Source organism: Tigriopus californicus, chromosome 8 (genome assembly GCF_007210705.1).
Source record: "Tigriopus californicus strain San Diego chromosome 8, Tcal_SD_v2.1, whole genome shotgun sequence".
NCBI lineage: Eukaryota > Metazoa > Arthropoda > Copepoda > Harpacticoida > Harpacticidae > Tigriopus > Tigriopus californicus.
In genome coordinates, this window is record NC_081447.1 from 9,796,854 (window position 1) to 9,824,792 (window position 27,939).

At 45.7% G+C, this 27,939-nt stretch overlaps 4 protein-coding genes across 4 annotated transcripts; 1 reads left to right on the forward strand and 3 right to left on the reverse strand.

The window, feature by feature from the left end:
• Positions 1 to 11,357: 11,357 nt before the first annotated feature.
• On the reverse strand, positions 11,358 to 13,735 carry LOC131885287 (geranylgeranyl transferase type-1 subunit beta-like). The gene has a single exon (XM_059233302.1). The coding sequence runs from the start codon at positions 13,247 to 13,249 to the stop codon at positions 12,194 to 12,196; it is 1,056 nt and encodes a 351-aa protein (XP_059089285.1). The 5' UTR covers positions 13,250 to 13,735; the 3' UTR covers positions 11,358 to 12,193.
• Positions 13,736 to 14,739: 1,004 nt separating this feature from the next.
• LOC131884478 (conserved oligomeric Golgi complex subunit 4-like) lies at positions 14,740 to 18,420 on the forward strand. Its single transcript, XM_059232272.1, is given in 11 exon segments — positions 14,740 to 15,027; positions 15,318 to 15,515; positions 15,590 to 15,731; positions 15,814 to 16,064; positions 16,133 to 16,310; positions 16,394 to 16,632; positions 16,720 to 17,187; positions 17,255 to 17,431; positions 17,508 to 17,767; positions 17,838 to 18,053; positions 18,171 to 18,420. Coding segments are annotated over 11 exon segments (2,322 nt in total). The 5' UTR covers positions 14,740 to 14,877; the 3' UTR covers positions 18,214 to 18,420.
• Positions 18,421 to 18,440: 20 nt separating this feature from the next.
• Positions 18,441 to 27,810, reverse strand: LOC131884871 (uncharacterized). Its single transcript, XM_059232766.1, has 3 exons — positions 26,458 to 27,810; positions 21,793 to 23,037; positions 18,441 to 19,826 (listed from the first exon to the last, which is right to left on the reverse strand). The coding sequence occupies exons 1-3, from the start codon at positions 27,673 to 27,675 to the stop codon at positions 18,477 to 18,479; spliced, it is 3,813 nt and encodes a 1,270-aa protein (XP_059088749.1). The 5' UTR covers positions 27,676 to 27,810; the 3' UTR covers positions 18,441 to 18,476.
• Positions 21,713 to 23,258, reverse strand: LOC131884479 (zinc finger protein 160-like). Its single transcript, XM_059232273.1, has one exon. It carries the CDS (start codon positions 23,071 to 23,073, stop codon positions 21,766 to 21,768), a length of 1,308 nt encoding a protein of 435 aa, XP_059088256.1. The 5' UTR covers positions 23,074 to 23,258; the 3' UTR covers positions 21,713 to 21,765.
• Positions 27,811 to 27,939: the final 129 nt, after the last annotated feature.

The following is a 27,939-nucleotide window of genomic DNA, read 5'->3' on the forward strand; positions in this document are numbered from 1 at the left end:
TTCAAATTATTCATCATTTTCTTATTTCAAGACATCCAGGAACGTCAATCCTTGAACATTTAATGATCCCACCCTTCGTTATTGACGTGTCACAGGTAAGAGAAAAAGTTATTTCACACGAAAAATTGAAAATGAATGATCCGTTTTTAGTCGTCCCCTCTGTGATGAGACTTTACTCTTAACAAACTTCATAACAAATTCATTTCATTACACTCAAAATTACAATTGCTGTTTTTGAATAAAGCATATCTGGTTTGTTGGGTACTCTTTTTTCAAAGTTGATCATAGAGGCCTATCTCCGAATAGCTGGAATAAGAAAAATCATCTGCTTTACTATGGATATGTCAAATATTCTAACCCAAAAGCAAAGCTACACTTTCTATGATGTGACTGGCCGGATTCATTCTGTTTTTGTAAGATATTCTTTCTGTGGCTCTCTTGTTCACAAAGGAATCCCTATGTCATTTTTTCTTGCAAATCGTTTATGCCTTTAAGTCAAGTACGTCTTTTTGATCAACTTTACGTAAGAGCCACCCACTGTAATGGGATTCTAATGTTGTGTGGTGTCTCTTGGGCCTGATTGATACCCAGGGTTGTAAAACTTTTATGGTCCTCTTTTTTCATAAGTGGGCTTATTGCGGCAATTTTTATTCGTCATTAGGATACAATTATTTGATACTGATGTTATTGTATAGGATCTCTGAATTGAGGCTCGATGCTGCCGCCTAGAGAGGGTTGTCCTCGAGAGTTGGTTAGTTAAGACCTGGGATCGAACCCTGGAAGTCGAGTTTGGCAAGCTCGGTATGACGCGTTAGTCAACTCCGCCATTCTATCTCCCTTTATCCATTTTTAAAAAGCCTCTTTGGACTTCTTAGGAGTCGAGTTGAGCTAGGTTCCGACAGAATAAGTCAATTAAGGTTTGATTCAATGTGTTTGAATACATTTTTTACAATGCTTTCTTAACTAGTCCAACGAATTTTAGTCATACTGACTAGTTTTGTCTTAAATGGTATTGCTCTTTCAGGCCATTTTGGCCAGATTTTAAGTGTTTTTAATTCTTCTTTACTTCTTTTTTATTTGCTGCCCGGCTGATATTGTATTGCTAAGTATTGTTGTATGTTTTGATAAGTACTGACATCGAAGACGAGGGTGGACTCTCAAGTTTTTTGTAGAGCCTTGTGATTATTGAATACCTTTCAAGTCTTGCTTCACTCTCATATTTCCATTAGATCAATCAATTGCAAGATGATGACATATCTTTTTGGTAACTCATTATCATATCGTTGGCCATTAGATTAAATAAGAAAGATGATATTTCATTCAATGAATAAAATATTAATTGATCAAAGATGGCATCAAATTTAAAAACACAACAAATAATAAACAATTGTTGACCTTTTCATGCGACAATTCTATGAATTCGGTTTCGAGTCAGCAAACGAATCGCTCACAGTGCAACGGCGGAAAGAGGAAAGAAGAATTAAAGATATCAATTGTAAAAATTGAGACAGTTTATTTACATTTTATCAGATGTGTTTGCTGAAAACTTATAATCTACAAGTTAATTATTTACAAGTGATTAATATTTGGCATTAATGTTTGAAAAACACTTAGAGCTTCTTAAGAATCGACTTTGGACTCAAATTTTTGGGACATTGGACAACCCTCCGAGGGTCATGTGACTTCGTCTCTCTTCGTTGTCAAAAGAATGTAGCATTCAAACCAAAATTATCACATTACTTAATGCTCTCCTCTGTTGATTTAGCCGGGCGTTAAAAAAGTAGCCCTGTCATGTGGTCTGACCAATGCCTTCCATCTGTGTCTCAAAAAGTTTACTCAACTCCCGACAGGATAGATCCGCTTCCTTGAAGACTAGTCAGCTACTTGTCTTACGACTTCGACCATCTTCAACCATCTTCGACCAGGAGGCTGCTAATAACATCCTGTGATCAACTAACCGTTCCTTCTTGGGGTGTCTCTGCCCCACCCTGATCAGGCAGTGGTGCACGTACGCTACGGCAGTGCGTATATTGAACGGTATTCGGGGTATACTATATGTGTGTACTGCAAGTACGTAGGTAGGTACCCTAGAGTTAGTGAAAAGGAGAGACCAGTCTCTCTTGGGGGACTTTTTGTGGTCCAGACCCTCAGCTTTTTCTTATGGTGTCAGTTATGGCTCAGTCATTTCAGGGAGAAGCGCCCAATTCCACTGGTTCGAGCCGTTCTATCGAGACCGCCGCACTAAGGAAGAGGTAACAACCAACTTGGGCAGCTCATCTCTCTCCCCCCCTCCCCCCCCCTTCTCGCCTGTTTCTCTCTCTCTCTCTCTCTCTCTCTCTCTCCTACTCTCCCTTTGGTCTTGGTCTCTCACATCTCTTAGAGTCGAGTACACCCACATGTATTGAGTAAGTTGAGAAGGCCAATTTAGCCCCAAGGTGCAAAAAAGTCTGATTACAGGAAAGCTAGAGGGGTGCCTCGATGCTATTCTGTCCTACTTTAACACGGGTAGAAATGAGGAAGTTAAACACAGCATTCGAAAGCTCCAAGTTCCAGAGAAAATAAGATCTGTATTAAAAGCTGTCAAGTTGAGTTTCAATCGCACCTGATTGTAACCTGTTTCAAATGTACTATCATTATATCATGGTCCCAGCTCATCCTAGACTTCTACTGGGGTTATCTTGATCATCTCTTGGTCTTGATTCTTGGGCACATGGCACCAGACTGATTGCTCTTTTGGTCTGTCACCCCTGAGACCTCTCCATAACGAGAAGCTATAAAACAAGCTTGTAAACAAAAGGGTACCAGGAGCAATTGAGCACACCCAGGAAGTAGGGAAAACGAAACCATATATTAAGACGAGCCCTGAGATCCAGAATCTTGGCATTGTTTCTCATTTGTGGCTAATGTCATGAATGACCCTGGAGCAAACTAAACATGTCTCTCACTCCGTCTCCATCGGCATCATGTTGGACAAGAATATCCAGTTCAACGCGTCAATTTGTGGGATTGAGGACGTTGGTGGGATCCGACCATTTTCTTAGTGTTCCTCTTGTCCATTTGCGTTTTTGTTAGCTTCCTGTTGGAAATGAGCCCAGCACAAAAAGTGAGTGTCTGAAACTAGGAACACTCATCCAGCAAATTGGGTTCATGAAGAAGGAACCCAAGACCTCAGAAAGAAACTGAATTAGGAAAAGGGTCAGACAAGCATGAGAAGATCTTTTTCCGTGTGAGTCCTTTCCATCTTGCCGCTGGACTTGTTTTCATCCTTGTTCATTCATTTTCAATGGGAAAAGAACCTCGAACCAGGGAGCAACATTTAACCTTTCACACTATTCAGGAGACAGTTTTGGAATTATTCAAATTCGTTTTCGCCATTGCCTGTCCTCCCTCCATCCGCCTCGGAATGAAAGGTGGAAAGGGTCTGGCTTCCAGCCTCCCCTCATTTTTTGAGGGGTGGGTCTCTTTCTTGCTTCCGTTTTGTTCTAATCGCTCTGAAATTGATGTCTCCCATTAGTCCTCTCTGTCTTTTTCTTCGGTGCCAATGTAGGTACCGCACTCCTTTAACCATTCGGAAAGAGCGTCTCAGGGGAGGTCGAAATTCGCTAGTGAAAAAATGTATTCACAGTCACGTCAGTAGGTATATTGTTATGAGGAAAATAAATGAAGACGGATTCTCATTCTCGTAATCACCGAGGGCATTGACAATTACTTTGGATGACATGATTGCCCACCTTTTTTATTATTTGACCAATGATGAAGCTGCTCGATTGCGCTCAATTTCACTAGGGTGTTTTTCCTCCCCCCTGACTTTCAGTTCTTTTCTTTTGGATAGTGCCAATGTCATCCCTACATTTTTCATTGTTCTTTTCCACCTCGGGTGTCAGGCTCTGTGGATTTTTGCCGGGTTTCAAAGGGGTGCTAGACCAAAGTCTTGAATTATTCTTCCATAATTGTCGTGTTTCCTTTTTGAATTTTAATAGCTCACCGTCACATTGCTATTCCAAGAACACCCCGCGCCTCGCAAAATTGGTTCGCCTTCAAAACCTTAAATGAACGCTAGAATTCGAATTTGCTCGTCACATTTTCTCCTCGCATTATCCTCGGCAACGACGATATTGGCCCATTGTGTCTTCCCATGGAACTGGCTGGCTCTTGACATTGCCATTTCTTGAAAGTGGTTGATGTTCCTTTTGAAATTTGGGAATGAGCCCTTTCCTTCTGCCTCTTCTTCTTCTCGGCACGTCTGTTTGGTACTGTATACAGGGTGGTCTCAAATTAGTGTTCCACTCAATATAAGGAAATGTGAACTTAATTGCCACTAATGTTATTATCGGATACCAATTAGAGAAAAATGTTGTGGAAGCACCTTGACGGCGCTTAATACAAGTATGAACCTGTGATAATTAAACGGTGAATACCACTCGCCTCATCAAAAAGGTACGATCCGCTCTACTTTCGGAAAAACATCTTTTCCATGATACCTAATAAAACCCTAATATTAACAGAACATGAATCTTTTTTTTCAGATGTATGGTACAAAATGCAGTTAATTCTATTGTACGTTAGTTTAGTACTACCCTGCATGCGTGCATTCGAGGACAGAGGTTGGTCTGTTGTGGCGTGTCGTACTCCATCCCAGATTGATTGTATCTTAATTGAAGAAGAGGAATTGCTCTTGAGGGTTGTCGGATTGAAGATGAACTCGATTCACGGGCTTGCCACATATGGAGGGAAGAACGAGGGGATCGGGATCCTCTCATTCCGAAAGGAATCTTCAAAATGACTGAGTCCGCTCTCTGGTGGGCTGACTGACTCTACGAGGTACGTAGGATGTAACACACGGTCGAATGAGCATTGTTCATATCGCTAAAGCAATATGGCGTGTGTCAACAGTCACCAACCGCCCTGAGGTTGAGCCCCACTGAATGCTGCAGTGTTACACTTTACTTCAATGGGACAATGGCGACACAATGAGTGCGTGGAAGGAGGCATCATCAGGCTAGATACTACCATTCTGATCAATTGAAAGTTCAGCATATCTCCGACTTTCACATCAACTCCGTAGAAGTACTAACATGCCCGACGGAGCCATTGCGTGTTTTGAATGCCTTTTAGGATGACAACTCTTTTCACAATTCAAACCGTCCACTTCCGATTCCTCTCTTCCCTCTTCTTCCTGACCAAAAAGACGATATTCTTCTCAAGTGGCTCGCCTCAATTTTTGGTTTGGTCAGAGTACTTTTCCCAACAGTGATTTGATATCATGTGTTATCCAACCAAATTTTCCATTCAAGTTGTCACCATTTTTTTCCTAATGATTATGTCTCATACAAAAAGCAATTATTTAAAACCACACTTTCTTGGTTTTCGGTTTTAGGGTCTCTTCCGTCATGAATCATGGGTGACGAGAATTCCGCCTTTGACTTCTTCCCTTTCTCTCTGTCACTTCTCTCAATCGAGCTTGCTGCCCTTGTCAGGGTTCAATGGGAGGCTTTTTATCTTTATGGACAAAGATTGTATTGAATTTGTGCAAGTTTGGACAAATGTACGAGAAGGGGGAAGTGAAAAGTCCATTTTTATTCCCAGAAAGGGGATCATGGAACTTTTTCGTCCTCACTCTTCCTAATGCAATGGCCAAAGAGATTTGTACCGATGGCACACCACGCTCAAGAATGAAAGAACTCGAATTCGAGGACAAAGAGCGACCATTTTCCGTTCCACTTCACAGAATTCCGGCCTCGAGGTGGCAAAACTAATGTTCAGATTGGACACCAAGTCATCAACTCTTGGAAATTAAATCATGAACCAACAACTGCCGCGCCAATGACGATTTTGTAATTTAATGCATGTGCATTCAATCAATTTAATAACAGAGCCCACATCTCACTCTCCTTACAACGAAAAGACTCATGGCAAGTTCGTCATTGATCATATTCCAATAACTTGAAATTGAACGAAGGTGCAATGCATTTTGAAGCATGGTGTAGGAGCAGGCCAGCAAGCAAGCCAAAGTTGCAATTGTTCGATTCCAAGGATTGCTGGGTAGTTCCAATCGTTTCGTTCTTGCTCATTACAGCCGATTTCTGGTTCCACTCAGGCTTGATGATCAGGGGAATCCTATCAATGGCAAATAATCAGAGATCGTACTCGTGTTTGCTCAGAGACCTCAATCAAGTCTGATCACCACTCATGTACCTCCCAGAACACAGGCCCTCCCATCGGAGCCAATACTTCTTGTGGTGGTCATTAGGAAAAGACAACCCACCCATCCCCAAACCTGGCCCGGAAGCAGGAACAAGGAATCCTCAGACAGAAATTGGCCCCAAGTTCTAACGAACTGAGGCGTTCAAGACCGATTGAGTGCAGACTCTCCCATCGCGAGAGTCAGAGCCTATTTCAATAAATGACCATTCATGGCCATGATGATTCATGATGCGTGATGGGGAGGAAATGATCGTCTCGATTTACCGGCCTAATCGAATTTCCATGTTAATCCTGACGTTCTTTGTGTTTGTACCGCTCGTGTTGCATGATTATTCATTCATGAGCCGTATTCCTTTGTCTTTATTGAGACCTGTCCATAATTGACAAGACAGAGACCAGCTCAGATGTCCCAAACCTCGGCACAATGATTGTATTGCTCCATATGTAGTACAACTTAGCGAAGGTTCATCCAATGCGATATTACACACATTCAACATACGTAGTGTATACAACGTGCTGGCGCACTTGGACCATCCATAACGGGGTCATGTGTTTTGTTTTGTGATGGTTATTGTAATCGAATGATTTGCTTAGTCTTTGGGTTCCTCTGATGAGGCTTCCGACCCAGAATCCCCCTCTTCCCTTTTCTGCTCCTTGATATGTTTTAGATGTCATTCCCCTGAGACATTAGCGAGACAAGACAAGAAAGAGAAAAAAGAAGCAACATGGCAAAAACGTAGACCCGACAACGACAAAAGAGGGCCACATAAAGAGGAATGAGTTTTGAAACACACTATTTGCACAACTATGATTCAGCAAGAGGGATATCATGAGGGATATTGCATGTGACTGATTCATTGTTCCTCGGAAAAAAACCCCAAATGATTTAGCTAAATGCTTTACCGTTGCCCTTTGAGCTTCTCTTTGTGACAGAACAGATCCTTTTAGAGGATGGTAGCCTAACACGGGACTTGACAAGGAAGGATCCGAATTCACTTTTTTCTCATCTGTTGACATCAGTGTCAAGGAATGGTGCGGGTGTCGGTCTTCGTTGCCGCTGTTGTTGTTGTCGTTGCCCTCGAGGTCCACCCACTCACCCTTCCCTGGTCGCGTCAAGTCAAAGGTCCTCTTCGTCTTTGCTTTGGCAAGTAGGGAGCATAATTTATGAACTTAGTATTCTGTGCAGCATTAGAAAATCCGTCGCGAGCCACCGTCGTCAATCGAGTGCCAATTGGGGAATCCCCCCCCCAAAGAAAAGGGCCAAAAAATGGACAAAACACCACCGATTGGAAAGTCTCACGGAAGCACAAAAATTTGTTGAGATCAATAACGATGACGGCTATTTAAGTCGTTCTATTTTGGATCATGTTGGTGGAACATGATCTCCTGGAGCACGTACACATGAGAGAGAAAACTAGAACTTGGTTAGCCTGGTTTTGAAATTAGACACTTGCCATATGCTTCCATTTCATTTACATTTTTTCATGTTGGTCGCGTGGATGTTGGAAACCTTTTATTATTCAACTCTTTCGGTTAGATGCATATGCCGGCTTGTTCTTGTGCGTTTTAGAGAAAGAATTAGACGGAGCCAACGAGTTGGCTTCGCAAGAACACGAGGAGAGCGGGTGGTTGAGGATGGTATTTTTCAGTTCAAAAGTGTTGCCAGAAAAAAAATGATGGTTCGTTTCATCGTGGTTCACATTTGACCTTTGAATTCATTTCGTAATGACCGAACACTACACGCAAACTATACTCATTTGAGTTAAAAAGTCCTTGGTTTCCACAATCTCATAATGGACGCATTGTTTGCTCAATGGCAAACTCGGTGGGTAACTTTTAGTGGCAACTGGCAACGCTGTTGGATTAGAGGATGGGGCAAGACCATCTCATTAAGCTGAGAGTAATTAAAAATGAATTCAACGACCCTTGAGATATATACACTCCTATCTTGGGGACTCCTACTACGTACAGTACTGTAAGTCCGTACGCACAGAATGTAACGTATCTGCCAAGTGGGGAGGAATTTACAAGGAGATGAGGTACTTTCATATTCTAGTGAACTGTCAGTTATCCGCTCGAGCAAGATTTCCCTCTTTTCATGCAAACACCAAACTTTGTATTTAACTCGGAATATCCAGAATGAGTCATAGATGACGGCCCTGCCGTTCTCACTTTCTCTCTCCACATTGGCGTTGTTGAGTGGAGAAAACCGCACTAATGCCACCATAATGCATCGCACCTTTTGTTTGTGCAGGCAGTCCCATCCCAATTGCATTAGATCCATGATCCTGAACTTATGGTGGATGCTTTTAGTCTGTTTGTGGTTCCACAGAGTGTCCTCTCCCCCATCCTCTCTCATCTTCTGCCATGTGGCAACTGCTATGTTGGCGGCCTCACTAAAAGAACGTCCACCAGGACCCCAAGATCTACCAACCAACGGCAGCAAGGCAGCATCTTGTGTTCCAAATCTTGAGGGAGCAAGGAAACAAGATGGGAAAGACTAATTACTCAAATTACTGCCAAGCCAAACTGTGTCCCTGAAGTCGGTCGGTCTCCTCACAACCACAGGCTTTGGCGGACGGAACACCCTTTTCTTATGTCGTCTATCTTTTTGAAACGATGATGGGAGTATGTGTGCGTTGTTGTGCATGGGTGTCTTTAAGAGTGTGGTGGTCTTCAGAATCATCCCCTAAAAGAAATGGGACTGCTGGGACGGTGAGCAACAACAACAACAACAGCAACAATGCTGGTCTTGTCATCAGGGGATAACTCAGGCTGGTGTGGAGAGTTGGGCTTCGATTCACAGCCACATTGTTGGTGACATATGGACAACCAAGGAAATGATTTAGAAGGGTGTCACTTGACGACACCACACAACCCAGTTCTCTTGTCTTAAGAGCTCATTGCTAAGTTTTGTGATACGGAAAGGGTGGGATATTTCGACGCGTTATGCATTGTTCATATAGCTGGTGCGATATGCTCCAGTTTTATCATGCCTATGGAAACGGCTGGGAGTGAGTTGCGGGTGGGTTCCTTTATATTCGAAATTATTTGGGAGGCATTTACTGGTGGGTCGCCAAAGCTGTTAATGTTGGTATGGAATTCCACGTCCCTTCGAGAGAAGATGGATCAACCCTTCTTGATCCATCTTTGTTGGCATTTTTTCTATCACATTCATTAAATATCTGAAGGAGGAGGAGAAAGAGAAGGAGAGAATTCGAAGGTACTTAGGAGAGAAAGGGGTCCGTCTACCACTTCGTCATCGTGGTTCTTCCTTGGACCGCTACCCAAGACTTTGGTCTCGTCAGTCCTCCTTCATTTTGGATTGGAGGGCAGATGAGCTAGTTAGGAAAAGGCACTTCCACTTGGACTAATACTCTCTCTCCTCTCTTCCTGGCTCGTCTTCGTCTACATCATCATGTGCTGCTACGTCTCTCCCTGCTTGCTTCATCATCGTCGACGTCGTCGTCGTCGTCTTCGACTTGTTCCTCTCTCGCTCGTCTTTAGCTCACTGGATGGACTGTTGTAACTTGCTTGATCCATGGGCTTCTTCTTCCCCTACTTTGTTCCTCTCTCTTACTCTCCTTTCACTCGTCTTATCAATCTTCCAGTCGAATTCCTCTCTATCCTGTCTAATTAAAATTGCCTGTACAGTGTACACTCGAGCTCCCTAAACTTTTCATCATATCAGGATTCCCAGATTGGGAACACATTTGCAGCTAACCCTTTCGCTTTCCGGATGAGTTCCAACTCTGCTCGAAGGCTGAAAGGAGTATGGCCATGTGTGCCATAACTCCGTTCTAAGAACGTGCTGAAGCAAATTCCTTGAGCTTGATGATTTGTTCCATTGCCATGGCCATAGTTAAGGGAACCAAAGAAAAAATAATTTCCTTGTGCTTGGCATCGCTGATCAGATTTCTTTCCGTAAAAAGGGCGATTATTTTCCCTTCTCTTTCCCTTTTCAAGGGGTTGAGGGACCAGTCAAATCGTATTCCCCTCCTTTGATTTGTTGTTCCAGCATAGGATAACAGATTGTAAAAATGCGGGCTTGATTAGAGATTAGAAAACGTGAAAGCCGGGAAGCAGCAAGCGAGTCGGTGAGTCTAATTGAATTTTATGGAACGAAGGATTTGAAATTTGACTGCTACCCAAGCAAGTCGATCGAGTCGATGTCTTCCACGCTGAGGGTGAAAGGATCGGAGAACCAGGTAGCATATGATTTGAACGAATTCATGGACTGCGCCTCGTTCTTTCTCCAAGCTTTGGGCTTGGGAAGAAGATCAAGGGTTGATCTTCCAGCCAACTCGTTCTTGTACTCTTCTCTCAATCCCAAACCTTCTCCCAGGTCCAAACGAAGATTATACAAAGTGTCTTCTACTATAGTAGTATATACCCGAAATGCACACACATGCTTTTGGGCGAAGGAATAAGTCCCGCTCCATTTTAGATGCCACATTTCTTCCAAGCAGCAGACACAAGTTCGTCCCGGCTAGATTGTGTTTCATCATCAAAGTTTCTTGGAAGGGTGGAAACTTTTTCAGGACTCTTGGCTTGAGGCACGAAGCTTGTGAAGCCTTCGAAGCCTTCTAGCCTTCTTCAGGGAACGGAACACATCTACACGCACTCAGCTCAGACCAAGCGCTTACTTGTGCTTTCGTACAAGCACCACCATCACTACGTCTTCCTTCTCTTCCTCCTCCATACTACTTCTTCGCTATCCACACAAGCCCCCTCGAACTTCAAATTTTCAACAGGACAGAGTTTTTAGTCCCAATGAGAAAGTGGTTTCATCTGGCTGCTTTACCAGCCTGTAAATTAAGGTGGGCGAGTTGGGAAGCATGGTTAGTGTAATATTCGAGATTGCTTTCGGAGCTATGGCGAGGTTGCAGTTCCTAGTCCTTTGATTATTGCCGTTGTCTCTCTGGAACCATCAGGGAATTGCTTTATCTCTCAGACGCATTGCACTCTCACACATCGCACTATTGCACATCATTTTAATGAAGAAACTCATCTCAGGAAAGACCTAGTACGCGAGTAGGTTCCATTCCAAGATTCCAGGAAAGGCTGCGTAGAAATCACGTACCTATCTATTGCTCTTCATTTATCCACGGGAAAGGATTCAGTTGCCGTGGAAAATGAATCGAAAATACGGGTATCCATATTACGTAAGATTTCGATCCCAGTTATGAATGGCAATAACTCATATCGTAAAGGCCCTCAGCCACCATGAGCAACTCGCTCTCTCGCTCATTGTGAACGGAGGAAATATGTTATCCCTTGGCTGGCGACAGGGTAAAATAATAACGATAATAATAGGTTGCACGACTATGAATGCTGGAAACGCGAACGAAATGGCTCGTTAATGACCCAATCACGGAAACCGGAAAGTGATCAAATGAGAGAAATGGTCCCGTTTCATCCTCTGGTAATTGCTTGTTTATTGTTGTTTGGTGTTTCCTATTCGAGCCATAGTTAGGCGAGCGAGGGATGCAGAGGAGACTAGCATGATGAGCACGATGAGCACCAGCAGCACCAGCAGTATCAGCATGATGAGTAGGCAGGGTATTCATATTTCATTTCTGCTCCCAGCTCGAAGAAACCCGACAACCTGCAATTTGCAAGCGAGATCGCGAAACAATTCAAATCGTTGAGCCCCGCCGAGTGGGCCAAGCAGACACAATGTGGGACGACCACCGACGAGTGGGACTCACAATTCCATTACGAATTGTTTATGGGAACTCGCTTCCAAAAGGATGGGGCCACTACGACGAAAGAGCAAGCTAGCTAGCCAACGACAAGACTGGGCCACGAAAAGAAACCTTTCGGGGAATTGAAAATAAAAATGAAAAAGTAAATGCTTTCTTTTGTGGAATAAATGCCCTCCTTATCGAAACGGATAAGATACAAACAGCCAGGATTGGCCAGATTGGGCAGATTGACGAGTTGATGGGGGTGGCTCGACAATGGGCAAGGGTTAGGAACCCTTGGATTAGGAGGTATGATCACGATTTTGTGCGATATTCAAGGTGGGAGTCACTTTGTTGAGTCCGGGAAATTCAGCCAAACTTAGACCGGCTAACCCCAGGTAAGTGTGTAAAATGTCGGCGGAACCGTCCGAACTCTTGCTCAACCCCCCCGTGATGACATCTTGCGTTTCCAGGACAAAAGGCGTGACCTGGCGTATAAAATTGGGAATGTCCGGAAAGGGGTCCAAAATGGTCAGCGCTCCACCCAACCAAAACGTGTAGCACGTGTCATCCAGTTTATTAGGCCGGCCATTGAAGCCTTCGTTGAGTCGATTCACGCACCATCGAATCATTTTCCGTCGCTGGACCGACCCTAAGGCATCGAGTCGGTCCATGAGTTGGAGGGCAGCTAACCCGCAATAAGTGGAACCCCCATGAGCTTCCAAGTGCGGACCCTGTCCGATGCCACCCTCGTACGAAATGCTTTGGAGTATAAAATGGACGGCTCGGTCGCGATCCACGCCGGTCCAGTCTTGAATAAAGTGACTGATGGCCGTGGCACAATACGTGAACCGCATATCACTCTCCCCGCCCTGGGCGGAAGAAAGGAAACTTCCATCGGGGAGCTGTAAGGCGGCCACGCCCCGCGCCAACGCCACCCGATCTAGACCCGTCAAAGGGTCATCTAAGAGCCGCAGGCACGCTAAGGCTGTATAGGTCATAGCCACGTGACCGGCGTGTTCACCGGCATGGAGCACGCCTTGTTCGGCTGTCCGGAGGGTGTTGCCGCCGTGGAAACCAGCCCATCCGGCCTGAGTATCGGCTACATAGAGCGTTTTGATCCATTGTACAAGTCGGGCGCGCTCACCGGGTTGCTCACGGACCGGATTGAACTCGTCGGGCAAAACAAAGAGGCCCGACAGACCGAAGAAGCACACGTTCATGCGGTTGGCGTCCACGCTACTCTCGTGAATTTGCGGGATGACTTGCAGGGCGCGGAGCAGATACTTAGCATGGCGACGGACGCACAGGGAGACCGGGGCCGCATCCGGCGGTGTATGGGCGGTGGAATGGGCCATATTGATCGCCCCTAATAGCGTGGGGCGTGGCGGTTCAGCCCGATTCACAGACAGCCCAGAGCGGCGATCCCGGCCACTATCAACCCCTTGACACGCCCTTGCCGGCCAGCAAGCCAGCCAACCAGCCAGCCAGCACACAGGCCAGTGGGTGCGAAGGGCTCGAATCGGATGGGTCTGGAAGTAGGTAGGTAGGTAGGTTGATTGGTTGGTTGGTCGATTGGACAGCCTTATAATTAGTCAGAGGTTGGGTGACTGAAGTTGTGGGGCCGCAGGTAACACCCTCTAGTGAGCAACCCCGCTCTCAGACATAATACTAGAGCCCTAACTATGCATAGACACACACAGAGAGAGAGGCTGGCCAACCGGAAGAAGCACTTGGGAGAGTTGGAACTTGAGCCAGACTGGCGTAAAAAGTTGATTCATGTCCAAAGACTATTTGTTGCCCTGCTTGTCCACTACAGGGGCCGAACATAGATTAATCAGGCAAATTGGACAAACACCTGGCCTAGACTGGGTAGTTGGCACGATTTGATTGACATTTTGTGACATTCCCTGCCAACTTTATGCCCGTCCACAGTGCCGTATTCTTACAATTTCATGTTTCCAAGGGTTGATCCATAGACTAGTCATCAGGCCTTACACCATTAGTCTTGTCATTTTGCAGGTTGGTCCTGTCCGGTCCAGACCTTTCCTGAAGCTCAATAAAACGCAATTTCCAATACATGCCTGATTTCCAATACATGCCTGGCAGCCTTGACATCTTGACTAGCAAATCGGACACAAGTTTTTACCGACAGCCTAAACGTAATAATTGTGGCTGAATTGGCATTTTGTTAGGACTAGTCTTGGTCGAGGTTCGTCCATGATTTTCAGTGGTTTATGGTTAGTCCCAAGTCAAATTGAGAGGGTGCCATTGTGATCTCAAAGTCTATTTTTGACCTAGTGGGTTTTGGGTTGATCAGGTCATCATCACCACTCCTGACAATCGTAACCTTTTTTCTGTGGCTCGACAAGTATTCAATACAAACTACTCTCAAGGTCATGGTCGCTCTAGGAAACTCTGTGTCAATTGATCGAGTGTTTGTCGACGTCAACTAGAAAAAAAAGAGTCTCGCTCGACGCGGACGGAAATCCCACCATCCCATCGGATCATCGGATCATTTGACGACCCGAGCCCGGTCCGGGAGGCGCCATTCCTGATTTGACTTGACCTGCGGATTAGGACAGTCCGGGGTCAGGGACAGGGACCGCCCGTGTCCCCCGTTACATCGCCGCTACCCTCAAGACGGCTGAGCTCCCACACGGCGACCTCGAGTCCCGTCCGTGTGCGTAATCTAGCCTAAATCCCGGGGAACCTTTCGGCCAGGCACGCCAGGTGACCCAGCCATGGGTTCAGGCCGACGCTCAGCCCACTAATGGCGCCCGCCGGCCTGTCGCCGAGCTCGGAGGCCGGAGCCTCGCCTCCCGCCCGCTCGCGCACCATTTCGCTACCCTCAAGACGGCTGAGCTCCCACACGGCGACCTCGAGTCCCGTCCGTGTGCGTAATCTAGCCTAAATCCCGGGCAACCTTTCGGCCAGGCACGCCAGGTGACCCAGCCATGGGTTCAGGCCGACGCTCAGCCCACTGATGGCGCCCGCCGGCCTGTCGCCGAGCTCGGAGGCCGGAGCCTCGCCTCCCGCCCGCTCGCGCACCATTTCGATATCCGGTTTTGATCTCCAAAGCCTGAAATCCGGCTCGGAAATCCAAGCGGCCTTCCGCGTCTTGAATCAGGAAGAGGTGAGTGGGTCGATCACGGTCACGGTTCCAGATGACGCCTCAACTACCGGCCAAGCACTAGAGCGGCCTCCGGGTCCAACTGGTGCCCATCCCCCCCCCTGCCCCTGCCCCTATTGGGCTGAACGGCCCGCAGCCAGACTGGCTCCTCCGTCTGAAGACCGACCGACCGACTAACGGCCCTTGATCCGGAATGGCCGAGCCCGTCATGTTTGGTCCCTGGATCCTGGCTGATGGTCGGGGACTGGATCGGCCTTTTGAACCCGTTTCTTTTTTTTTGTCTTTTGGGGCAGGATCGCGTCAACGCGGAATTGAGTCAATTGCTAGCGCGACATTCCTTGATCGAATCCCAACTGCGGCATTTGTCCACTTCGGTGCCGCAATTGCAAGGCGTTCAGCATGAAGCCGAGAAACTGAGTGCCCTGATCAGCACCACCGCCCAATTGGCCCAAGGCGTCTCCTCCAAGGTCAAGCAATTGGATCTGGCCAAGGTAAGCCCATTCAAGTAAAGAATCCAAAACCTTTGACGCTCACGGGTGACCTTGGTGCGATGATTGTCCTTCAGAATCGGGTTTCCGAGTGCCAACAGCGGGTCAATGATCTGATCGATTTGAAACTCTGCTCGGACGGTGTGCAAAGTGCGCTCCAAGATGAGGACTACGAGCAAGCCGCGGCTCATCTTCATCGATTTCTGGCCATGGACGAAGGTGAGAATGGCCAACGGCCAATAGTCAATTCGGGCTTCCGGGTACGGTTAATTTCCAAACTAAATTGCCTTGGGATATATAGCCCTGTTGAAGCTGACCGCCTCGGAAATGCAAGACGAAGGTGGAGCCATGCACGACGCCAGTCGCTTGGATCAAGCCCTGAAGACCTTGCATCAGGCCGAGAAGACCGTGGCCGAAGTGGTAGCCCTCAAATTCGATGAAGCCGTGCAGGCCGAGGATCTGGCCTCGATCGAGCGATTCTTCAAGATTTTTCCCCTTATTAATCTGCATGACATGGGATTGGAGAAGTTCACCGTGTATTTGCGAGAGAAGGTGAGCCTGAATCGAATGGCAAGACAACCCTGGGGGGCGGGGTGCTTTGACGTTGATATCCATTCCAGTTGCAAGGCACTTGACAATCCAACCTCAAGCAGGCAATTGAAACTACGCCGACGGACCCAAGGGTACATATCATCTTTGCCGACACATTGACCCTACTTTTTGAGGGCATCGCCCGCACCGTGGAAATTCACCAACCTTTGATTGAGACATTTTACGGGCCTGGCCGGCTCCTGAAAGGCGAGATTTCGAGACCACAAACCGATGAAGTCGTCAGTCAAACGGAATTGTGATTGTTAATCTCTCTTTCTATCTCAACGTAGTGCTCACCGTTCTACAAGAAGAGTGTGACCGACAATCTGAACGTATCTTGGCCGAGTTTGCCCAAAAACGCGCTTTGAAGTCCAAAGTATCTCGGGTCCGTGATGCCCTTTACAAGTCTTCCTCAACTGGACACCAAGATAAGATCGAAGCCAAAGAACTCGACCACGTTCTGAGCGAAATGGTGTTGCTTCAAGCTCGATCAGAAATGTACTACAAATTCATCCGGAAGCGCGTTACGGTAAGTTGATGGGCGCGTCCAAGAATTCTGGATTTCCATTACTGACTCGGGATGATCTTGGACTCTTGGGCTTCTTCCCCACCTTAGACGGACGTTGAAGTGTCTTCGGATGATGAAACTACGAAGAAGACCAAACTGGGAGCCATGGAGAAGCTGATCGTCAGCTCAGGCCTCTGCCATGGGATTCAACTACTTTTGTCGGACTATATTCTACTCGAAGACTATTTCATGTCTCAGAACATTCAAAAGGCCATGTCCTCGGATGCCATTTCGCCTTCCGATGGATTAACGTCCGCCATGCTAGACGATGTGTTCTTCTTGGTTAAAAAATGCGTCCAGCGAGCCGTGTCCAGTCAAAATGTGGACGGTGTCTGTGCGGTAGTGAATAACGCGTGTGGCATTCTGGAGCAAGACCTTTGCGGACTCCTTCAAGGACAATTGCGCATGGGAATTCCTAGCGGATACATGGATCAAGCCTATAACGTCATTCAAACATCTTTACAGCAAGGCAAGCTTCACGCCAATGACACTGAAAAGCAACGACTGGCGTTTCTGGTAAGATTCGGAATTCTGCTCCACTCACTAATTCATGGGCTGTTAAAGAATAGATTTGTGACTCCAGACTGCCTTGAACAATGCGGATTGTGCTCGAGATTACGTTTCACGCCTGTCAAAGTCTCTGAATCAAGATATCTCCAACATGGTTTACAACCGATCCCAGCACGACAAGGATAAAGTGGACAATTGCCTCACTGGCTTCATCGCCTCGTCCGACAAACTGAAGTCCGTCCTAGATATGGTAAAGACAGCCATTATTGTATTAGATGGTCTGAGTGCAACATCTTTGGCAACATTCATGTGGCTTTTATTTCTAGGGAATCCAACAACTGAGGCAAACTGTAGTGAAACCCAGGATCAAGCCTTGGATTGAATCTTTCGTTTGTCATGATATCGACGAAAACTTGTTCTCCGAATACGAGGCCAATGATCCTTTCATTCAAACGTTCATTCTAAACTTAGATGGCCTCTTGGGTAGCTTTAAAAAGTCCTTAACGGAGCAAAACTACGATGAACTGGTGGCCATTCTCACCACAGAAGTGACTCTTCAGCTGGAGAAAGTTGTCCTGAAGTCCAAGTACGGTCGTTCGATATTGAAACTCCTTCCATGGCCGTTCAGTGGTTATGAATTATATCTGGTTTTCTAGGTTCAGCCGCCTGGGAGGTCTTCAATTTGACCGGGAAGTTCGATCTTTGGTATCGTTTTTGACCAGTATCACGACATGGTCTATTCGGGACAAGTTCACTCGACTTACCTTGATGGGCACGGTTCTGAACTTGGAGACTGTCGGAGAAATGACGGATGTTTGGGACTCTTCATGGAAACTAACCCAAACTGAGATCAAGCAAGTCTTGGGACTGAGGTACTTTTCTTTGGCAAATTTTGCACATTACAGACAATATTTGTGTACCCTAGAGTGCCTTAAAATATGAACCTCAAGATGCATGGGTTTTAAAAGTGAATTTCAATTTCGTTGCAGAACCGACTTTAAACCTGAGGATATCAAACGGCTGAGATTGTGATTTGCCACTTGTACCCGATTGTGTGATATGGATAAATTTCTTCCTTTTTTTAAGACTTGCGATCTTACAAATTATAATATTATTAAAAAAAAAATCTTCTAGAACCACTTGTTTGAATTCATCAAATTTTGAGAACTTTATAGCTCATGAATTGCATTTAAAGTCGGTGCAAGCTAAAAGAAATTAAATCGGTGTTTTTTTTTTCAAGGCGTTAACTATTATTGTAATGTAGAAGCAAGGTTTTTATTTAGCAACGAATATATTTAGTCTTCCTCAGCCGACGACGATGAAGACTGTTTGGGCGCGTTGGCCTGAATCAAAGAACGATATTGGTTTAATATGTCATGAACTTGAAGGTAGGGCGGTTCGGGTTCGGGTTCAACCTCCAAATTTGGACCGTTCTCTTCGGCCACAGATGCCAGCTGTAGTTGGCTCTTACGGCGATCTCGCTCTTGTTTTCGGGCCAAGGCGATCACTTTGAGTCGGTCATCGAGTTCTCGCAACATCGGTTTCACGACTTTGATGTTGGCATGCTTATTTTTCCAATGGGGCAAAAGCGACGACCTGAACAGAATCTTGGGACAGAAGAAACATTTGACGCTCATTTTGGCCACGAAGATATTCCAGAAGCCCATGGAATAGCGGGTTTTCTTGCCGTGGTAAACTCGCTCTGAGGGATCGAGAATAATGGCCTGATCTAATTCGGATTTGGCACTAATTTGAGCGTGCCGAATATGCTTGAGTCGGTTGTGCGAGGCCAGGAAGGCCTTACTCACGAAGCATTCGCCGCATTCCTTGCAAGCGAAGGGCTTGATCTTGGGATGTAGCTTTCGTCGGTGATAGAGCCACTTGGTCTTATTGGTGAGCACTTGGCCGCAGTCCGGACACGGGTACGTGACGTGCTTGTGTTTCTGATCAAAGTGCAGCGTCAAACTGGACTTGTAGTTGAAGGCGGCTGAGCAATTCGGATCCGGGCACACGAAGGGCTTTTCTTGCGTGTGAATGCGGTAGTGCTCGGTGAGTTGGGCGCGAAAGCGAAACACCTTGTCGCATTGATCACACGCGAACGTGGGCTTGCGCTGACACGCCCACAAATGCTTTTTCAGGGCCTTATCATCCCGATAGACCTTATAACAGGTGCGGCACAGCAATTGGAAGTCATTGAGCTCGTAGCGTTCGGGTGGGGGTGAGTGGGGGTCCGACCCGGCCTGGCCATCGGCCTCATCCAGAGGATCGCCACTGATGGAGTCATCTTTGAAGAGACGGATCTGGAGGAGGCGGGCGCACTCCAGGAAAGTCTCCATCTCGTCGTATTCGATGTTGACCTGGCCGTGGTAGAGAAAGGTCAGGATCTTCTCCATGATGACGGGATTCATTTCGATCCGGAGCCAGAGGCCGTCCACATCCGAGAAATAGTCGGTAAAGAAATTGAGCAGGAACTTGTGTACGCGGAACTCGCGATCAAAACAGCGAATGCGAAAGTCACTCCCTTCGCCCGTGGCCAACAATCGGCGAATACCGTGGAACAGAAAAGCCTCATGATCCGACCAGAGGACACGCGATGACGGCATCCTGGCCTGGCTCACCACCCACCCGCTCCTCCTCCAACTAAGCTAGAGCCCGGGATAAGAATGGACCCAATGAACCCAATGGAACCGCGAGACGCGACTCTCCAATCATTAGCCACCCGTTGTGGACTGCCTTGACAACTTATTACTAATATCAATATCCACGGGTTTGGTTGTAGGTCGGCGATGCTTGCTTGACTGGCTGAGCCAATCCGACCAGCGAACAAAAAATAAACAATCATAAAGAAGTCAAGAAGCAGACGTCTGGCTCAGCAGCTGACCCGAGTTAAGCCTTCAAGATACCAAACCTGAGCACAATTGGTTGGGCATAGAGCCACTATAGTTGGGCACAGAGGTTGACAGGCCTCAATCCTCGGAAACTTGGCCAAAATTTTAATCTGAGCCTGACTTTGGATCTGTTTTCACCTTCCACTCCATCCGTTGGTTGAGTCCATTGTTGAGCCGGTCTGGTTTGGGCAACGTGACCAAATTTCAACTTTTAGCGACAGTCGAGAGGTTGGTCTGAGTGGACTCTAAATTTTCCGTTATGCTATTCCGGTGCATTTGGCTGCGTCAAGTAGATTCAGGCAGCGACGGCTACCCGTTAGCCCAACTGTCCCTGATTCAGGTGATTCAGGGCATAGAAAGCCATAATTAGACTGCTTAAGCTCAACAGGAGCTGTACCACATGAGCGTGCGACATGATTGCACCTTTACGTAATCAAGGTAATTGCGACACCTCTGGAGGTCCACCTCAACCCAGGCTTGTTCCTTGCTTTTCAGTTAAGTGTTTGCACCTGAAGCGTGCTAGACGAGAGTAATTGCTTGGCAAGGAGTGGTATTACGGGTTTCTACTCTAAAGTTGGACGAGCCGTCAACGATGCAAATTTGTACCATAGTTGTCCTAAGTAGCTTGACTACGAATGAAACATTTTGCCCACCAGCGACAGCTGAGACGAAAACAAGCGATCGCAGCGCCCTTGATCGATTTATATATGAAGTTATCTATGGGTTACCTACCCATTCGGCTGCTGACCAGCGGTCACTCTTTGTTTCAATGGTACCGTGGGCCCGTGGCCCGTAGATTAACATATGACTGGCACGGGAATGCTATCGAACATTGTGGCTCCGATGAAACGCCATTATTTTAAAGCAAGCTGCATTTAAGTATATCTCATTCAATCCGGTTCCAACCAAGATACATGGATTTGTAACGCTCGAATCAAGTCTTGACGAGATCAAGAAACGAGACTTAGTAGTACCTAAAGAAATGAAAGAATTGTTGGTCTCGGTGGTAAGTCGTAGACTGCCTTTTATTCATGGTAAACTTCTCTTTATATACATAATTGGAACAGAGAAAAGGAGGAGCTTAAGGCCGAGAAGAGGAGTGGCTTAAGCGCGTGTCTCAACATGTTGGAGCGTAGAGTCTCTCTTTGGTATCAGGGTTTGTTTCTCTCATGACGATGCTTTTGTTCGTATACAGATTCGCCTCCCCAAGGTAACTCATTCGCAAGCCCCACCTCTAAATAATGTTAGGAAATATAGGGCTAGTCAAGTAAACGCGCTCATGGACAACTGACGTTATTCCATGGAGTAAAATCAAAGACAACATGCCCAGCCAAACCGCACTATGCATGCATTGAATTTTGACTTTTTTTCCTTTTTACATGCTTGTCTAGGCAATTAGCATTGCGGTGTTGAGCCAATTTGATAGCACTATCACCGATTTACACCAAACATGCTCATTTAGTAGGGTTTGGTAACACAACTTGCTCAAAATCACTCGATTATTGAAAATTCAATGGGCGGATAGTGCGAGTTGACTGATGTTTGTCTTAGTTCTCTCTCCCCAAAATGCCCAAAATCAGGGTGCCGGACCACATTTTTCCTTGAATTTCCTTTACTTGACATCCCCTATATAATCAGTCATATAGGTCACCTAGCCATCTTAGGATCCTGGCCTTATTTATTGCTTGATTTCGCTCTAATATAAGCGATTGATCAGACTCACTATATCGTCGACATGAGTGAATATTTCAGGACTATTGGTCGTTTTCAGGTCCTCCCCCGGGAGACCTAGTCCCCCCTGAGCTTGAGCCCTTTTCCGTTCCAATGCCATGGTCTTTAACCTTTGGTCTAGTTCGGTGAGCATGGGCTTAGTCACCTTCTCATCGGGATGGACCTGCTTGAAATGACGCCCCAGGGACTGGCGAAGCATGACGTGTTGGCAAAAGAAGCATTTGACCCGCAAGGGACCGATGTACATCTTCCAAAAGCCCTTGGACTGGATCAGCTTTTGGCCGTGATATTGACGCTCGGCGGGTTTGAGAATGGTAGCCGGATCTCTTTCGGGCACGGTCTTGGTTTTCAGGAAATTGGCGTGCTTCAATTTGACATGCGCTGTCAAATCACATCGAAAAGCGAAACATGCCCCGCATTGCTGGCACGAAAAGGGCCGCTCTTTGGCGTGCTTGATGCGGAGGTGATTCTTGAGGGCTGACTTGGAGTTCAACACATAATCGCATTCCGGACAAGGGAACTGAACATTCATATGCTTGGCCTCGAAATGATTCGTCAAGGAAGACTTAAGACTAAAAGTCAGGGGGCAAGCCGTGCATGCGTGCGGTTTTTCACCCGTATGACGCCGCTCGTGATCCGTGAGCACAAACTTATGCTTGAACGCTCGATGACAAAAACGGCAGGCAAATGTGGCCTTCCGACCGCAGCCCCACTTGTGCTTCTTCATGGCCTTATCATCGGGGAATACTTTGTAGCACGATCGACACACCAATTGGAAGTCGGACAACTCGTATCGCTCGTAGAGCTCTGTGGACTCTGCAGGCTGTGCGGGCTCTGTGGGCTGCGTGGCCTGTGGGACCTTGGTGAGGGCCATGGGATGTAAGACGGAAGAAGAAGCCGGCGACGCGGAGGGCGAGGAGGAAGAGGACGATAATGGATTCAGTGAGGACTCCTCCTGAAAGAGGCGTATCTGGAGCAATCGACAAGAGCGCAGAAAAGTTTCCATCTCGTCGTATTGAATGTTAACTTGACCGTAATAGAGAAAGGTCAGAATCTTCTCTAGAATGACCGGGTTCATTTCGATCCGGAGCCAGAGACCGTCCGTGTCTTGAAAGTAGTCGGTGAACAAATTCAGCACCATTTTGTGGACGGCGAATTCGCGGGCACCACATTTGATGTGGAAATCACTACCCTCGCCCGTGATCCACAGATGACGGATGCCGTGGAGCAGGAAGGTCTGATGATCGGACCAAATCACTTTCGAGGAGGGCATGCCGCTAAATCCCCCGGATCAGGCGGGGACAGGCTACCTCTTTCTAGGCACTCTTTGGAAATCGAAAACATCAACAACTTTTCTTTTCTTTCACAGAAGACAAACCACCAGAAGCATGAATCCAGAGGATCTGCTCAGATGTCTTAATGTCTTAATTAACTTGACTGGGATTGTTTTGCTCGAACACTAATAACAAGAGAAAAGTAACCATTCTGGTCGTTTAAAGGCTATCTAGTGGGGTCCTTCAAGCTATTGGGACATTGATCTACGAATCTGAATGAGGAATGAATTTGGAGGTTTAGTGATTTCCATTCGTTTCTTACCGCCGGCAGTAATAAAAGCGAAATGAGCCGTTTGGCTTGCCTGCGGCTGCCCAAACGAGTTTATTACATTTATTGGCAATACCATGATCTCCATCCCGGTAATCGTGGTTTAGAATCAGCAGAGACACCAAGGCATGCATCTCATTCAAAATATTTTTATTTGCTTACTCGCAAGTCCAATCTATGCATTTCAAGTATCAATTCATCAAATCAACGGAACTGATTCTCCTCCTCCCGTACTGTCTGAGAGGGCACAGCTATGCTCAACCCAGCAAAAGCTCCGTCGATTTAACGAGAACGAGATGAGACAGACCATGGTAATAAATATGTGTATTTATGTAAATAAATTACAATAAATGTAACAAACTCGTTTCAGCTCAAACATGTCCAAGCAGCCGCTACCCCGGCCAAACGGCCCATTTCGCTTTTTCTCACAACCGACGGTAAGAAAAGAATGGAAAGCACTAAACCTCCAAATTCTTCCTTCCTTGAAAGTTATTTTTAATCCCATCTGATTTTTTGCGTGGTGTCACGAGAATCCAGAACTTTTAACGTGATTGACACAGTTCAGGCCAATCGCTAATTGGTTTGCGCGTTTATTAGTATGTAAATAGCAATAAATTGCTGTGGTGCTGTTCGAGCTTAGCGAGAGTCAGATTGTTGTGCCGGGGGCTTCATACCTACAAATCTACTTACATTATTCGCGTGTTTCACGTTGTCTCAAATCGAAATCCAACAAAATACTCAATATGCCGAATTCAAAAACTATTATCGATGTTTTGTTTCTCTCATTTGTTCAGGGTCGTACATTCGTCTATCCGTCTTGACATCTAAAAGGAAATCTGCCAAAAATACCCTTTTCTACTGGAACTGCAGAATAATGGTTCATATTGATATTAAGCAGGGCATTAGTCGTTCGTCACTAAAAGGAACGGATTACAGTTACAACTACTTTGGCCAAAAAGAAGTAATTCGTAACACAACCATTGCTTGCCAAAACATGAAATGGCATTACTCGTTGTAGTTAATTTTCCTAGAATTTGGATGACCGATATTTCAGGTTTTTTGCCCTATCAAGATTATACTTTGCTAAATTAAAGTTTTCTCTTGTTTTAAACGGTCCTAAAATTTGAAGTTATCCTGCTAACATGTTGCATTAATGAACTTTGAAATTGAAGCTTGTTCAAAATTTGCTACATTTCAATACTTGAAGGAGTAATTTTTTTTGCCTTTGGGTAGGGAATTTATCCATGTCCACAATACTGATTTTTTTCTGATCTTTATTCATTGTATAAGTACTTAGTCTGCCAACTAACCTTATTTGCTTAGCACTTCATTACTCCTGTTCTTTGCAATGTTCATCTGACAAGATATTGTCAAGCTGGGAAAACACTTTTTTGTTTGTTTTTTCACTGTCTGTTCTAAGGTCTTTTCAAAGTTTTAACTACTTCATGCTCGAAAGAGTATGAATCTTATGAGGATAACTTGCCAAAAGGCTTTTTATTATAAAAAGTCAAATTGAATACATTTTTATTTAAAACAAGGCATCATGAATTAGCTAACGTTACGACATCAATTTTGAATAAATAAAAAAAATGAACCTCAGAAAATTGATTTGATAAAACGATGTTTTTCACGGTCTTCAAAATCGTTTCAAAATGGATAATCTGCGATAGCATTCCATCAAATATTTAGTCTTATTTTTATGCCTACTGATTATTAGCATCACATACTTTGCTTTTTCCTGGATTCGATAATATTCTAATATTTCACATCTAAAACTTTATCTTTGCATCATGAGATTTTGCGTCAGTGTTGCACATCTTCAACAATTATTAGTTGAGACTAGGAACTGATCAATGATGGACATTCTCAAACTTAAAAAGCTTCCCTGCTAGAAACTTTATGCACCTTAAGTCATGGAAATGTGGAAAGTTAAACTTGGTGCAACATACTCAAGCTTAAGGATGTAAAAAATAAGCAGTACAAATGTAATTTGAAGCTGGAGTTCCAGTGGTCTATACGTTGCCTAATAGCTTTAAGTTTCCTTCAGTTGTCAGAGGCCACTCTGGAGGGTGAAAAAAGGAACGAGTAACGAGTAATTTTTGGGTTTTTGTGTCCTTACAATTGCACCATCTTAAGATGTAACTGAATTACAGTTCCTTCAATTCACTCAGTTCATTGAAACAGCCTATATCCAACTTCAATTTAGAATCTAGCGCTCTTAGCACCAAATGTCATAATGTGAGCCCTTAAATCCACTCATTTAGTATTTCTGTCGCAAAGCAGAATAATATCTTTAACTGGTGGGTTTGACATAATAACTGTGCCTGAATGCAGTTTTCTTCAGTTTGGACCAAAGAGGGAGCTTTCGTCTCAACGAAAATAATGAGTAAGATCAAAACAATATCCCTGGAAAGTGGAAACTAATGATGGGAGCAAATAAATAATCTAGGGAGGTGGCCACTAGGGTTACCAATTTACAATTTCGGTGGCATATTGGTAATGGCATGTCGAAAACCCCTTAGCCAGCCTTAAAAGGTAGCCCTAATTTTTTCTACGTCAATCACGGGTTGACATTTTAACCAAACTAATCTTTTTCTGACATGTACGAATCGGCCGGTATTGGCTAGTACTATTACTTTCCAAGTTTTCTGGCAACCATGATTTCGTAGATTCATTTGATAGCATGAGTCCGACTTGGAACTAGTGTCGGCGAGGTTCTGTCTGGCATTTTTCAACCTATTGCGAAATTCTTACCTTGTCCGAGTTTCACAAATCAATAAGATACTTGAATTTTTAAGTCGTTTCTTGCACTGAAAAAGTAATTCCATGAGTGGGCGTAATTTCTGGACAATTTAAAGGGTGCCAGGGAAACAATAATTCTCATTTCGCTGTCAGTATAAAACAAATCGCCCTCACTTGAACCTCAAATGAAACCACAACTCGCTACAATTATTGAAAACCCAAGTCAGAATATGGGGAGAGTTCTTTACCTTCAAATTCATGGGTACGCAAAAAATCAGGGTAGAAAGGTGTATTTTTATGTTTCACACGCTTAAACGATAAATCCGGCCTCGCCCGGATCGATCACGACGGGTTCATGTTCGATTTTCGTGTCTTTGACGTCTTCTTGATTCGAGTCGCCAGGTTCGGGGTTGGCGGAATACGGGGCTCGTTGTCGTTGCAGCAGCACGGCCTTGAGTCGATTATCCAATTCTGTGAGCATATCTTTGGTGATGGGACGCTCGGGATGAATGCGTTTGAGATGAGGCGTGAAATGGTGGCGCGAGAAGATATTATTACAGTAGAAGCACTTCATCTTCATCGGTCCTATGTGAATCTTCCAGAATCCCATGGACTGGACCTGCTTCTTCCCGACATAGCGTCGCTCCGAGGCAGCCAAGGTGAGTCGTTTGGATTTGGATTTCTTCCCCGGGTCCGCGGAGTCGCCCTTGGTATTGTGCTTGGCATTAATGTGCGAGGTTAGGATTGATTTGAGAGCGAAACATTGCCCGCACTCATTGCAAGCGAACGGCAGGGTCTTGGCGTGCTTGGTGTACATGTGGTAGCGCAACGACATTTTGGACTTCTTGATCATACCGCACTCTTCACAAGGATAAGTCATGCCTTTGTGTTTCTCATTGTAATGATTGGTCATGGTGCCTTTCAAGGTGAAGGCCTTGTCACAATCCGGACACTGGAAGGGCTTCTCCCCAGTATGGAAGCGTTCATGGTCCACCAAAGTGGGCTTATGCTTGAAGGTCTTTTCGCAGAAGCGACAGGCGAAAGTGGCCTTGCGTAGACACGCCCACGTGTGCTTCTTGAGGGCCTTGTCATCCGGAAATACTTTATAGCAGGCGCGACACATGAGCTGGAAATCGTTGAGCTCGTATCGCTCCTGAAAGAAGTTTTCATCGCCCAAGAGGATGAGCGATGGGTCCTCCACGATGCTGTCATCTTTGAAGAGCCGGATATTGAAGGTGCGGCAACACTCCAGGAAAGTCTCCATCTCGTCATATTGGACGTTCACCTGGCCGTGGTACAGGAAGGTCAGAATCTTCTCCAGGATGGCCGGGTCCATCTGGATGCGCAGCCAAATGCCGTCCGTGTTTTTGAAGTAGTCCGTGTACAAGTTCAGGATGAGTTTGTGCACTTTGAACACGCGATCGTGGCATTTGATTTGGAAGTCGCTGCCCTCGCCCGTGGACAATAACTCACGCAGACCGTGGAACAAAAAGGCGTGATGGTCAGTCCATACCACCGTCGAGGACGGCATGGTGGATCACACGCACGCCGCGGGGCCGCAGATTCCGGAGGCTGGTGGCCCAAAGATATTGATCACGGGCTCTCGAATCTCGATGGGAAGTCCAACAGCTGATCTTAAGGACGCTGACCACAGCGACAACAGATCAGTGCCTCCAAATGCGCGGAAGAAAAAGCGCACATATACACTCTGAAAGCTCAAGATTGACAAACAATAGCAATCTAATCGAAATCACACCATAGTAGCCTTAAATTGTCACCCCAATGGGTAAGTAAG

Coding starts and splice junctions, on each gene's coding strand:
- LOC131884871 (XM_059232766.1), bottom strand. CDS start 27,675: ATGCCGTCCTCGACGGTGGTATGGACTGACCATCACGCCTTTTTGTTC. Junction 23,038..26,457: donor GCGAGGCCGGATTTATCGTT/TAAGCGTGTGAA, acceptor TCCGATCATCAG/ACCTTCCTGCTCCACGGCAT. Junction 19,827..21,792: donor TCACTCATGTCGACGATATA/GTGAGTCTGATC, acceptor CCCGGGCTCTAG/CTTAGTTGGAGGAGGAGCGG.
- LOC131885287 (XM_059233302.1), bottom strand. CDS start 13,249: ATGGCCCATTCCACCGCCCATACACCGCCGGATGCGGCCCCGGTCTCC.
- LOC131884479 (XM_059232273.1), bottom strand. CDS start 23,073: ATGCCCTCCTCGAAAGTGATTTGGTCCGATCATCAGACCTTCCTGCTC.